At 43.6% G+C, this 13,608-nt stretch overlaps 1 protein-coding gene across 1 annotated transcript in view; it reads right to left on the reverse strand.

Annotated features, from left to right (window-relative positions):
- PSMC1 (proteasome (prosome, macropain) 26S subunit, ATPase, 1) overlaps positions 1–10,150 on the reverse strand; it is a 19,990-nt gene extending 9,840 nt beyond the window's left edge. Inside the window, exons 1-7 of the mRNA XM_011949797.1 lie at positions 10,045–10,150; positions 7,454–7,507; positions 6,483–6,579; positions 3,602–3,726; positions 3,192–3,377; positions 2,868–2,996; positions 1,820–1,927 (exon numbers count right to left, since the gene is read on the reverse strand). Coding sequence (XP_011805187.1) covers positions 1,820–1,927; positions 2,868–2,996; positions 3,192–3,377; positions 3,602–3,726; positions 6,483–6,579; positions 7,454–7,507; positions 10,045–10,047 — 702 coding nt within the window. The 5' untranslated portion in view covers positions 10,048–10,150. The remainder of the gene's footprint in view (positions 1–1,819; positions 1,928–2,867; positions 2,997–3,191; positions 3,378–3,601; positions 3,727–6,482; positions 6,580–7,453; positions 7,508–10,044) is intronic.
- Positions 10,151–13,608: the final 3,458 nt, after the last annotated feature.

A 13,608-nucleotide genomic window follows, 5' to 3' on the forward strand; every position in this document is an offset into this window, starting at 1 on the left:
AGCTTGGCCAACATGGCGAAACCCCATCTCTACTAAAGATACAAAAATTAGCCGGGTGTGGTGGCGGGCACCTGTAATCCCAGCTACTCAGGAGGCTGAGACAGGAGAATTGCTTGAACCTGGGAGGCAGAGGTTGCGGTGAGCCAAGATCATGCCATTGCACTCCAGCCTGGGCAACAAGAGTGAAACTCCGCCTCAAAAAAAAAAAAGAAAGAAAAGAAAAACAAGAGTCAGCAAAGAGTGCCCAACTTGAGAATTTTTGAATTGGAAGACCTAGGATCCTCTGGTGGTCTGTGAGGACCCTGGCAAGAGCTGGGTGGGTGCCTCAGGATACAGAGGCAGTTAGGGGCAGAACTGGCAGCCTCAGGCTGGCACAGGAGGAGTGTGGAGGTGGCTAGCTGGTATGTGACAGGGAAGACTTCCCAGAAATGGGATGGCTGACACAAAGCTCAGCTTTGCAACATGTGGCAATGATGTTCCTTTTAGACAGGCAGAGTAGCAGATGCAAAGGCTGAACTGCTCCCTGAAAGCATCAGCAGGGGAAGGTGAACAGAAAATAAACAGGACCTTTCCAGTGGATAGGATCTTATAGTGCAGAAGCAGCCAAGTCTAGCCACTGGGCTGCTTCTGTGGTCAGAGGGCTCACTGAACAAGCTGCCTGCTCCTCTGACAGACTTGCCTGTCCAGTCCTGCCTCCCAGCCCTGTACCACAGCCCCTTTAGTACTAGAGCCCCACAGGGGGCCTGCAGCTGTGGGTCAGGAGGCCTGTGTTCCAGCTCCAGCCCTGTTACTAGCTCAACTCCCAGAGGGGCCTTGGGCTAGTCACCGGCCGCTCTGAAACATAATTTCCTAAGCTGTAAGTTGAGGGGCTGTAGGAGAGTGATCTCTTCTAGCTCTAGGCCTCTGGGTACAGGCGTCTCCTAGTCTGCCCATTGTAGGCACCCCTCAGCATGGATCCTCTTCGGAACACTGTCAATTCTCTCAAATGACTATGCTTAAATGAATCTGATACTGCAGAATAGAGCTTTTTTTTTAGGAGACAGTCTCGCTCTGTCACCCAGGCTGGAGTGCAGTGGCATGATCTCAGCTCACTGCAACCTCTGTATCCCAGGTTCAAGCGGTTTTCCTGCCTCAGCCTCCCGAGTAGCTGGATTACAGATGTGCACCACCACACCCAGCCAGTTTTTGTATTTTTAGTAGAGATGGGGTTTCACCACATTGGCCAGGCTGGTCTTGAACTCCTGGCCTCAAGTCATCCACCCACCTTGACCTCCCAAAGTGCTGGGATTACTGGCATGAGCCACTGTGCTCAGAATAGAGCTTTTAAAGTAGCACTTCTCCACTATGGCTCCCAGACTTGGCCATACTCCAGATGAATAGATCAAAATCTTTGGGGATGGGGCCAGGCATCATTTTTTTTTTTCATATTTTTTTTTTCTTTTTTTGAGACAGGTTCTCACTCTGTTGCCCAGGCTGGAATGCAGTGGTGTGATCATAGCTCACTGTAGCCTCGACCTCCAGGGCTCAAGTGATCCCCCTACCTCAGCCTCTTGGGTAGCTGGGACTACAGGCATGCACCACCACACCCGGCTAATTTTTTATAGAGACAGGGTTTCGCCAAGTTGCTCAGGCTTTTTTTTCCTCTTTTTTTTTGCATCAGTATTTTTAAAGCTCCCAAGGTGATTCCAACATGCAGACAAGGTTGAGCAGCCCTGTTTTCAACTAAGGAATTGTGCTGTCCTCACTTACTAGTTCAGTAATTGTAACTAGCCAGTGTTGCTGCTCAAGAGACCAGCTGGGTGCCTGGAAAGTGTCAAAAACAGAGCATACCTGTGCCAGGTGGACCATAGAGAATGACCCCCTTAGGAGGCTTTATACCCATCTCTTCATAATATTCAGGATGGGTGAGAGGAAGCTCCACAGATTCCTATGAAAAGTAGTAAAAATGAAAGGCTTTACTGAAATTATTAGCATATTTACTAATTGGCAACATAAGAATATCTTGCTTTCAACAAAAATAAGTAAAAATCTCAATTCCTTTTCTTAGAGACAATGTGCTTGATTTCTATTAGCGGCAAAGACATACTGAAGATGACACCTGTCCTACTTGAGTTCCCTGCACCCGTTCCATCTCCCTGTCGCACCCAATTCCCCTTTTACTTTCTAGTAGCCGTTCCATCTCCCTATCACATGCAATTCCCCTTTTACTTTCTAGTAGAAGTCAGCCTGGAGCTCTTCTTGAGCAAGAGAGACTTAAGAAAGCTAAAGTTCACCCTTTTCAATTAAACTACAGATAGGACCGGGAAAGACTTCCTGATGGCTGTTCCCATCTAGGGACATTATGGCTATTTCTCAGCTGCCTCAGAGGTCCTTGGCAGAGATATGTGATGGCTCGGAATGACTTCCCTATGAAAGAACATGCAGAGAGCCCACAGCCATCCTCAATGACCATATCCCTTGCAGCCCCCAGGGCCACTGAAGGCACTGGGATTATGCTCCAACCCCACCACTGTCTGAATGTGTGCAAGTACACATGCTAGCTCCACAAAGCACTGGAGGCTTCCAGATAAACACAACGGAAGTCAACACAGTCAGAAACATTACATATTCACACAGACAATGCAGTCAACATTACATATAAAAAGAACGAAGCTGCAGCTGCTGCAGGAACCATCATACAACTGATTGTTATTTCTATCACCTAACTCAGTATTAACAAATACAGAAATACCACAACTGACAAGCTCTGTCTCAGCTACTGGTTTGATTAATAAACAAGCAAACATATCAGACAATTCCAAAGTATCCTAAATGGGACAGCAGAAACCAAAACTCAGAAAAAACCCAGAGATGGTTACCAATCATACCTTAATTTCCTGAATTTGGTTGTCCAACCCCCCAATATCCGCATAGGTCTCCTGGGGGGCCTTTTCCACCTTCATCACTGTGACCAGGGGATCCGTGTCATCCATCAGCACCCCTATCACGGCATGCACCTAACAGGAGACACCAAGGTTTGACACCGGAACGTGAGGGTCACTGGGTCTGTTTACAGCAAAGCAGTGCCAGTCACGGCACCCGTCTCCTGCCTCAGGAGTGCTCTGCTGATCTACTTCCATGGGACAGGAAGATGGATCTCAGTGAAAAGAGAAAGCACTTCCATGGGCTTTTGAAAAAGACTATCACCTCACCTTGTGATTGAGCAGGACCGAGCAGCCAGGTTCCAGCAGATCCTTGTCTACAAATGAAAGAATGCTGACGTAGTGTTCTGAGCCCACAGATGTAGACACGATGGCATGATTGTCATCAATGATCTCTTCCAAGGTTCCTACTGACATCGGGGTCCCCCTCAGATCATCCACTTTTGATCTTTCCTCCTATGTATGAAAATGCCAAGGAAAACAGACTAGACCTAAAAGTAGATGATCCTGATAGTTCGCTAGATTTGCAAAGCAGCTGATGCTCGTAAAAGGCAACTAATAATACTTAATGGAAGCCTGGACAGGTTCAACTACTTGAATTTCATTTATTTGTTGACAATTTTAGGTTCTAAATAGAATTCAATTTGTAAAAAAGAAAATGAAGTAACTTTTCAACTCACCTCTTGCTTTTCTTCTAATGGTTTCATTTGTTCCTGATTTCTAATGAATTCTTCCTCCATGAGAAGATAGTCTTTAATTCTCTCTAACTTCAGTAATTTTAACCGGCACTGAGTGTGAGGTGTCACTGAAATTGAAATATCAAGTTTCATTATACGTGGACCCTGAAGTTTGCAAGTAAGGAATTAAGATTTTAAAATAAGCTCATTTTTGTTGGAGATAGCTTCAGAAAAATTCAGTTTAGTAACTCTAAGTAAGCAGGTGCCAAAATGGAAAGGGGAGTTTGGCTGTTATATAATCAAGACTTTCAAAATGGGGATGGGGTTTATGACCAAATAGCCCCAAATGACATACCCTGGCTGAATAGTCTGTATAAAGAAGAAAAAAGCTACTGACCCATCAGATACCTGGGTCTGGTTCATTTTTTCCCATAGGTACTAATAAAAAGTTACATATGTTTCTCAGTCCAGTATATACACTGTTGCATGCTGGCTGTATACATACTCATCTATTTGTAGAATTTTGAAATATCAGGGATATTAACCCTGTTTATCACATATATGGCAAATATGTTTTCCATATATTATTGTTTCTTTTGGCTTTGAAGTCTCAAGTCACATAGGAATTGTGTCTTTTTTTTTTTTTTTTTTGAGACAGAGTCTTGCTCTGTCACCCAGGCTGGAGTGCAGTGGTGCCATCTTGGCTCATTGCAATCTCTGCCTCCTGGGTTCAAGTGATTCTCCTGCCTCAGCCTCCTGAGTAGTTGGAATTACAGGCGCGTGCCACCATACCTGGCTAACTTTTTGGATTTTTAGTAGAGATGGGGTTTCAACGTGTTAGCCAGGATGGTTCCAATCTCCTGACCTCGTGATCCACCCGCCTTGGCCTCTCAAAGTGCTGGGAATTGTATCATTTTTATAGACAAATATGTAAACCTTTTCTTTTATGGTTTCTGGGTTTTCCCATTTACTTCAAAAACTTTCTTCTTCCCTAAGGTTAATTTTCATTTATTTATTTTCACACATATACCTGTATTCCATTTGGCAAGAGTCAATAATCTAATTTCATTTTCTTTGGACAAAAATTTTTGAAATGCCTTTTATATAAAAAATTTTTTTTATTATACTTTAAGTTCTAGGGTACATGTGCACAACATGCAGGTTTGTTACATATGTATACATGTACCATGTTGGTGTGCTGCACCCATTAACTCATCATTTACATTAGGTATATCTCCTAATGCTATCCCTCCCCCCTCCCCCCACCTCACAACAGGCCCCGGTGTGTGATGCTCCTCACCCTGTGTCCAAGTGTTCTCCTTGTTCAGTTCCCACCTATGAGTGAGAACATGTGGTGTTTGGTTTTCTGTCCTTGCGATAGTTTGCTCAGAATGATGGTTTCCAGCTTTATCCATGTCCCTATAAAGGACGTGAACTCATCCTTTTTTATGGCCGCATAGTATTCCATGGTGTATATGTGCCACATTTTCTTATTCTAGTCTATCATTAATGGACATTTGGGTTGGTTCCAAGTCTTTGCTATTGCGAATAGTGCCACAATAAACATATGTGTACATGTGTCTTTATAGCAGCATGATTTACAATCCTTTGGGTATATACCCAGTAATGGGATGGCTGGGTGGAATGGTATTTCTAGCTCTAGATCCTTGAGGAATAGCCACACTGTCTTCCACAATGGTTGAACTAGTTTACAGTCCCACCAACGTGTACAAGTGTTCCCATTTCTTTCTCCACATCGCCATTCTAACTGGTGTGAGATGGTGTCTCATGGTGGTTTTGATTTGCGTTTCTCTGATGGAGATGCCTTGCATATTAAATAACCCATCCAATTCCCCACAGACCTGAAGTGGCACCGTCAGTGTATTAAATATCCATGTAACATGACTGTTTTTGGACTTCCTACTCTGTTCTGGTAGCCTGTCTTTTTCTGTACCAACACCATACCAATTCGTTATGGTAGACTAATGGCTGGTTTTACTGATTTCCTTCAATTAACTGAACAATGTTTTTTAAAGTAGTTTAAGTATTTCTTCTTAGTTTTTTCTTCTAAGCAGGGAGGAGCATATTTAGATGAGGGTTTGGGGAGGTATTTGAGCTGAAGCCTGAGAGATCATGAGAAGCAAGTAGCCATGAGAAGAACTGGGGGAAGAAGATTTTAGGCAGAGGAACGAGTGAGGGCAAAGGCCCTGATATGTACAAAAGTCAAAAAAACGTAAGGCAGGCAGTGTGTCCAATGAGCAAGGGGGAGTGGCAGGGCTGAGATCGGAGAGGTGGGCTGGGTCAGGTTGCCTGGTATGAATTTTATTCTATGTTCGGCAGGAGGCCATTGAAAAATTTTATTGTAACTTCAGGCATTGCATGATCTGAATTTCAACACAGTGGCATTTCATTTCAAATATACATGATTCTGAGTTACTAAAGTTCAACCTGCGTTTTGTAATTTAAAACTATACTTTTATTTATTTATTTATTTTGAGATGGAGTCTTGCTCCGTCATCCAGGCTAGAGTACAGTGACATAATCTTGGCTCACTGCAATCCACCTCCTAGGTTCAAGTGATTGTCCTCCTGCCTTAGCCTCCCAAGTTAACACTATACTTTTAATCCACTAAAGGAGCCTTTAAAGAAAAACAGTGACATTTCTTAAAGTGAGACACAATCATATAATACTGTATTTTAAAACAAAAGATAACTTGTATGCCAACCTAAAGGAATGTCACACTCAGAGTTAGGTGAAATTGAATCACAAAGCTAGAGCTTCAGTTGCCCTCTACTTCCTGTTTCCCCTTTCAGACTCTAAGCTGCATGCAGAGATGGTTTCTCCTAAGAACTGGAAAGATGGCAAGGAGGAGCCATGTCATTACCCAGTGGCAGTTTGCTGGCAGCGTCTGGTCCCTTCGTTTTCTTCTTCTTTTTCCCCACTCTAGTTGGTACAGGAGGTTCATATTTCTTTTTCTTGTCCTTGAGTTGTTAGAACAGCAGGAAAAAAAAAGTCCCATGAAAATCATATTAAAACACAAATTTATTTCTGTACCACCATTATCTATTTTCAGGTGGTACAATTTTCCTTATCTTTTAGGATGTTATTAAAAACCTGACTTGTTTCACATTCCTGCAATTTTAATATGTAAATATGATAAGTAAATGTAAGCTGGGCGTGGTGGCTCACGTCCGTAATCCCAGCACTTTGGGAGGCTGAGGCAGGCAGATCACTTGAGGTCAGGAGTTTGAGACCAGCTTGGCCAACATGGCGAAACCCCATCTCTACTAAAGATACAAAAATTAGCCGGGTGTGGTGGCGGGCACCTGTAATCCCAGCTACTCAGGAGGCTGAGACAGGAGAATTGCTTGAACCTGGGAGGCAGAGGTTGCAGTGAGCCAAGATCGCGCCATTGCACTCCAGCCTGGGCGACAGAGCAAGATTCCATCTCAAATAATAAATAAATGTAATCTTTTTACCATACACATAAGTGACAATGAGTCATATTATTCCAATAAGGTATAGAGGGGTAAGAATCAAGTTATATGCCAAAAGTTTAGGTAACCTGAGGCAATCTTCATACCTCAGGATATTAGACACCAAAATTATAGGCAATTTACTTTAATACTTCTGTAAGGTCATTGCTTTTACACACTTAAATACCTATTTGATGGTTAGGTCAATAACCTTTTCTAAAGCATGAAAAGCATACTTATTCTATCTGTAGGACAGGCTAGTTTAAAAACTACTGGATCACTCTACTTTTTAAAACTCATGAATCCCCATAGAACTTCTCAGCCGAGACCACATTTTCTACAATTTGCTCATATCACAGGACAAATCTGGCATATTTACCTTGTCATCCTTCTTGCCACCTCCAGGACCATGACCACCACTCTGACTTTGACCCTGTGGGAGAAAAATCAGACACAGATGTAAATTCAGAATATGATCACTTGAAAAGAACGCCTTCATACTGTCCTGTGAGTCTGTAACGTGTCCTGTGAGTCTGTAACATTTCTCCCTTGTTTCAACATTTCTGAACACAAAATGTAATACTTGCAGTCAATGTGTGCATTTAGTGTGGCAGAATTTCTTTTTCCCTGAAAAGATGTTTGATAGATTACTGGTACACCTGGCAATTGATTGCATCTTAGAATCAAGAACAACTCCATTGAGAAGTAGATACAACCAAAGAGGCTGAGAGTCTTAAGATCACCCCCTCTTGAGGGGAAAATATGGAGCTTCACAGCTTTTGATAGGAAACTACCAGACTGAAGCTATCAAGAATATATTCCATAAAATCAGGCTATGAAAGCTAAGTCATTCTACACGCTTGAAAAATGTTTACCCCTTACTTAGATCACACCAAGATCCAAAAGACTTTCCTTCCAATAGCACCTTATCTAATTCCTACCCCTAAAGTCAGGGGGCTTCCGTGCAGGTCTTTCTTCTCAATCTGAAACGCTCTATCACTGTAAGGTGTTAAGAACTTAGTGTATTAATAAACTCAGTGGGATTCCGGATTTTAAAAGGCCCATCAGTTATAGGACAAAGCTTAACACTGAACAATGTCTCAGAAATGGTGGCATTTTAAATATGAAGATGAGTGAACTTCCTGATTAGAAGGGCCCACTCAGCTCCCTCAGATCAGCCCCACGCAGGCACTTCTAAATGAATACACCAACACTTCTTCACCTCTTGGGCATTTTGCATGTTTCTCAGTCTCAAATAACAAGTACACCAATTACTGAACCCCTACTAAATGCCAAGCAGTGTCCTAAACATTCTCCAAGTATTATCCCACTTAATTCTTACAAACACTATGATATTGGTACTATCATTACCCCCCCCACCATTTGCAGATAAGAAAACTAAGTCCCAGAGAGCTCAAATGACTTGCCTGTTGTCACAAAACCTGTCGGAGATGGAGCCAGAAATCACACTCAGGTTTGCTGACTGCCAAAACCTAGGTGTTTCTCTACTGTTCTAGAAAAAACCGATGGGGCTTGTGTTCCAGCACAGCCACTTACTGTGCTTCCATTTCTTCCTTATCAAAATAAATTACCTCGAGGGAACTGTTGTAATAAATGAGAAAATGCTGGAAAAGTACTTGGCACATGCTTAGAATACTACCCAGAAATCCGTATAAGCCCTCTATGAGGCCAGGTGCGGTGGCTCACGCCTGTAATCCCACTTTGGGAGGCCGGGGTGGGCGGATCACAAGGTCAGGAGTTCAGAACCAGCCTGGCCAACATAGTGAAACGCCGTCTCTACAAAAATACAAAAATTAGCCAGGTGTAGTGGCGGGCGCCTGTAGTGGCAGCTACTTGGGAGGCTGAGGCAGGAGAATCGCTTGAACCCGGGAGGCGGAGATGGCGCCACTGCACTCCAGCCTGGATGACAGACCAAGACTCTGTCTCAAACAAAACAAAACAAAACGACCTCTATTAGATCTGGCTTTCTTGGTGTTCATGATACAGGTTAAACATTCCCACCTCAGGTTCTTTGCATTTGCTGTATCTTCTGCCTGGACCACATTTCCCTCAGACATCTGCAGGGGTTACTCCCTCAATTTCGGTCCGCGCAAATTTCACCTCCTCAGAGCGACTTTCGCTGACTCTATAAAAAGCAGCCACCCCTCCATGTTTTCCCTTTCTATACAATAACCATACAACAATGACCACCCCACCCCTGACATCATATTTCTGATTATTGTCTGCTTTCTGCTCTAGAATGTACGCACTATGAAGGCAGGGACTTCATCAATCCTGCTCACCCCCTGTATCCTCAGTGTCTGGAACAGAAGCTAGCCAAAAGTTTAACAACAACAACAACAAAACACCAAGTGCTCAGTAAATACTTGTTTAGTGAATTGATGAATAAATGCTAGCTGTTTATATTATTACTACTGCACCACGGGCCCTTTCCGTTTGAGCTCCGCCTGTCATAATAGTGTCTTTAAGGCCTCCTTCAAACGCCCCCAGCTCCGAAAGGCCTTCCACGACTCCGCTCTCCCCTCCTCAGGTGGAACGAATCCCACCGTCTTCTCCAGCACCCTTCGGCTGCCCGACTCAAAAAGCATTTTTCCCGGTGACTCGAGGAGGCGCCCCCGAAACTCCCAGCGCCGACCAGCAAAGCCCTGGTCGGCGGAGAAGCAAAGCCAGGGACCTGATCCGTTCTGCCGCCCCACAAGCCCACGCAGGAGACCTCTCTGCGCTGAGCCCCGGCCCCAGGACCCCCGGGTAAGGCCCGCTAGTCGGCCCCGGCCCGCGGTGGACCTGAGCGCAGTCTCTGGGAGCCTCCACCCGCCGAGAAGATCAGGCCGGCAGGAGGAGAAGAGGGCAGCCCCAGTTCCTCGGGCAGCCGCCTCTGTCTCTCGCCTTAGGCCGCGGCGACCCCATCGCACCGCGACCACCAGCGGAAAGAAACCCTTAGTCACTCACCATCTTGCCTTGGCCACTTGAGCTGCCGCTGCCGGAAGTTCCTCCACTACGGCGGCCCGCCAGAAGCGGAAGTAGTTAGGGACGCTACGGAAGCCGATAGCAACCAAATTCTGCCCAGACCAAGTTGTGCTCTAAGGGTTTGTGCGGGCGAGCTAGGGCAACGCAGTAATATATAAGCATAACGTGAACTTTATAAATATTTTATTTGAAAGAAATTTTGAATACCCGTTATGAGGCGCTAGTCAACAACTTAAGACAATGACCCCAACTGTCAAAGAGCTAGGACAATCGTGAAAATATAAAATATTTATGCAAAATTTATAACTGATAAGAACTTTATTGTTCTAAAAAACCGGAATGGCATTTGGAACTGGGAAGTTGACATATACATTTGCACAAATATTTCAGTTATTATTCAGCTTCTGGAATTAACGTGCACATCTGGGAGTATGTGTGTGTGTAATGAGTCATCTAAACCTGTCTTTTCCTGATGACCTGTGACTTGTGATGATACCAGATGTCTTAAATTCCTCTTCTTGAAGCTGATTGGTAAAGTTCATCATTTGTTACACCCTCCAGGACATCAGAAAAATGGCAAGAATCCCTTCTATTTCTGGAAATTCCATTAACAAGTGCTCAAAATGCTGCATCTTTCTGGAGAGATGTTTTTTTTTCTGCTCCAGATTAATTTAGGGATTTTAGTTGTGAAATACTAAAAATATTTCCCTTATGAACACACAACAGGTACACTTCTTCCTTTTTATCATTACTGGAACACAGTAATAGAAAGTCTTAGCACTATTGACCTCTGTTAACAAATTTGGCATCTAGTATACATGACACATGAAATCACATGATAGGATGGGGCAAGATGATTATCCCTTCACACATGCTGAAAGCAATGCCAGTGTGGTATGGAAGGTCTAGGCAATCTGTGTATAACCTGGAAAAGTATGGGGTTCCTGAAGAAATATAGGCTGACGACTAAAACTGAAGACCTTAATTCTGGAGGACATGCTGATGGAGGAAGTGCCCTCTTAATGCACAGCAACCCTACTTCTCTCTCTCTCTCTCTCTCTCTCTCTCTCTCTCTCTCTCTCTCACTCACTGTGTGTCTCTCTTTTAAGAGAGTCTCATTGCCCAGGCTGGAGTGCAGTGGCGTGATCTCAGCTCACTGCAACCTCCGCCTCCTAGGTTCAAGCGATTCTCCTGCCTCAGCCTTCCAAGTAGCTGGGAATACAGGCACCAGCCACCATACCCGGCTAATTTTTTGCATTTTTGGTAGAGATGAGGTTTCACCATGTTGGCCAGGCTGGTTTTGAACTCCTGACCTCAAGTGATTTGCATACCTCGGCCTCCCAAAGTGCTGGGATTATAGGCATGAGCCACTGTGCCCGGCCCCGTTCATCAGTTTTGCCTTATGGCTGACTCTCTCAATCCTCCCCACCTGGTTAACAGCCATCTCTGCAACTCTCCCTCTTTTCCACTTGCAATTTCCAACCTTCCATCCTGGCGGGGCCAGGGTGGACAGAGGGGGCAGGGCCGAGGTGGACAGAGGGCAGGTGCCAGAGGCAAGTGTGCATTCTGTTCAGCAGCCCTCCTGCAACCTCAAGCACATCAGAACCAGCCCAGATGCTGACAAAATGCAGACTCTGGTGCCATCCCCCAGAGACTGTGATTCTATAGGCCCATGGCAGGGCCCAGACACCTACATTTTAACGGATACCCCAAGGGATTCTGAGGCTGGGTGGCTCATACACCACATTTTTAGAGCTGGAACTCCAGAACAGTGGTCTACAAAGCAGGGCAGCCACACCCTGGTGGCCCAGAGGCCCATTCGTGTGTTGGAAGAAGCCATCAGAATGACTTTTTATTTAAAAAATAAGAATAATTACTAGGCAAACAGCCAAGGGGTTAACAATGTGGGCCCCACTGCCAGGTCTTCTTTCCAGCCTTGTCACCAGTGAGCTGTGTTGTTGTGTCTCAGTTCTGTCGTCTGTGAAATGGGGACCTTTATAGTTCCTCCCTCATGGTGCCATTGATTAAGGACTAAAGTAAAATGCTGAGAATTGCACCTGGCATAGGACAATTGCTCTAGGTATCAGCTACTCTGATTATTATTATTATTTTGAGACAAGGTCTCATGCTGTTACCCATGCTGGAGTGCAGTGACACAATTTTGGCTCAACTCCACCTCCCGGGTTCAAGCAATTCTCCTGCCTCAGCCTCCCAAGTAGCTGGGATTACAGGCACCCATCCCCATGCCTGGCTAATTTTTGTATTTTTAGTAGAGATGGGGTTTCACCATGCTGGCCAGGCTGGTCCCCAATTCCTGACCTCAAGTGATAAACCCACCTCAGCCTCCCAAAGTGCTGGGATGACAGGTGTGAGCCTCTGCACCTGGTCTTATTAGTATTTTTTTTTTTTAATATACAAATTGCCATTGGCGCCCTCATTCAGGGCATATATTAGATGGTCCTGTATCCCACTCAAAATTTATAATCTCTTGGTAGAGTGGTACAGTAATCTTCAAACACATTTCTTCATGCATTCTCAAAAGTAATTTGCAAAATGTATTTCTTGACACATTTCTAGGTTAGCATCTAAATTTCTTTTTTTTTTTTTAGCATTTTTATACACTGAACTTTCTTTTTTTTATTTATTTTTATTATACTTTAAGTTCTAGCATCTAAATTTCATATAAGTTTAAATAGCTGCAAATGATCCACTTGCCAGAAAGTTTTAAGTATTGACACTTTAATGTATATACACAAAGGAATCTAACTATCGTGATAGTTTGATATTTCATCCATTTCAAACTTATGTACGCAGGCTTTTTTCTAGCATTGAAAATATTTGCTTTCATCTCTTCCCTTTGAAGTGAACATTTCCATTCCATTTATCATGCATACTTTTATCCTAATATCATGTATGTTGATGCTGAAAAACATTTTATTGATTGACCTCTCGCACATTTTTGCAGAAGTTTTATAAGTCAGAATTTTTTCATGTATTTTATTTTCTGTGTCTTTTGGGTCCTGCATGCTAAAAATGTTTTCTGGATTTTGAGTTATTATCAGTTACCACTAGTACGCACTTGATCAAGATGATATACAGTCTGTGGTAAGTTAGTGTTCATTTCACCTATCATGGATGGATATGACAATGTCAGAATGAGGCAGGGTTCAGCACCAATTCTAGTCTTGTTAGTTATTGTTTATAGATGTTTGGGCTGAGAATTCTCATTCACATGAATGGGAAAGGAAATAATTTTGTAATGAAAATGTCACGCAATTCTTTCCAATCCTATATCCTAAACAAAAGAAATCACACAGTGATTGATCCACAAAATCTATTACTAGTGATAATTTGAAATAAGTCTTTCTTCAATGTGGTTGCAAGGAACTAGAAAACACTGTAGGTGCAAAACAATTCGTTCACCAGTGATTAGGGTCATTCAGTTTCTCAGTTTCTGGGAAATGCACCCAAGAGGCTTTCCCATGACTTATCAAATACTATCCATGAAGACATGTTACTCTTTCACTCAGAGCTTAAACTGATAGC

Source organism: Colobus angolensis, unplaced genomic scaffold (genome assembly GCF_000951035.1).
Source record: "Colobus angolensis palliatus isolate OR3802 unplaced genomic scaffold, Cang.pa_1.0 Scaffold3, whole genome shotgun sequence".
In the NCBI taxonomy this organism is placed as follows: domain Eukaryota; kingdom Metazoa; phylum Chordata; class Mammalia; order Primates; family Cercopithecidae; genus Colobus; species Colobus angolensis.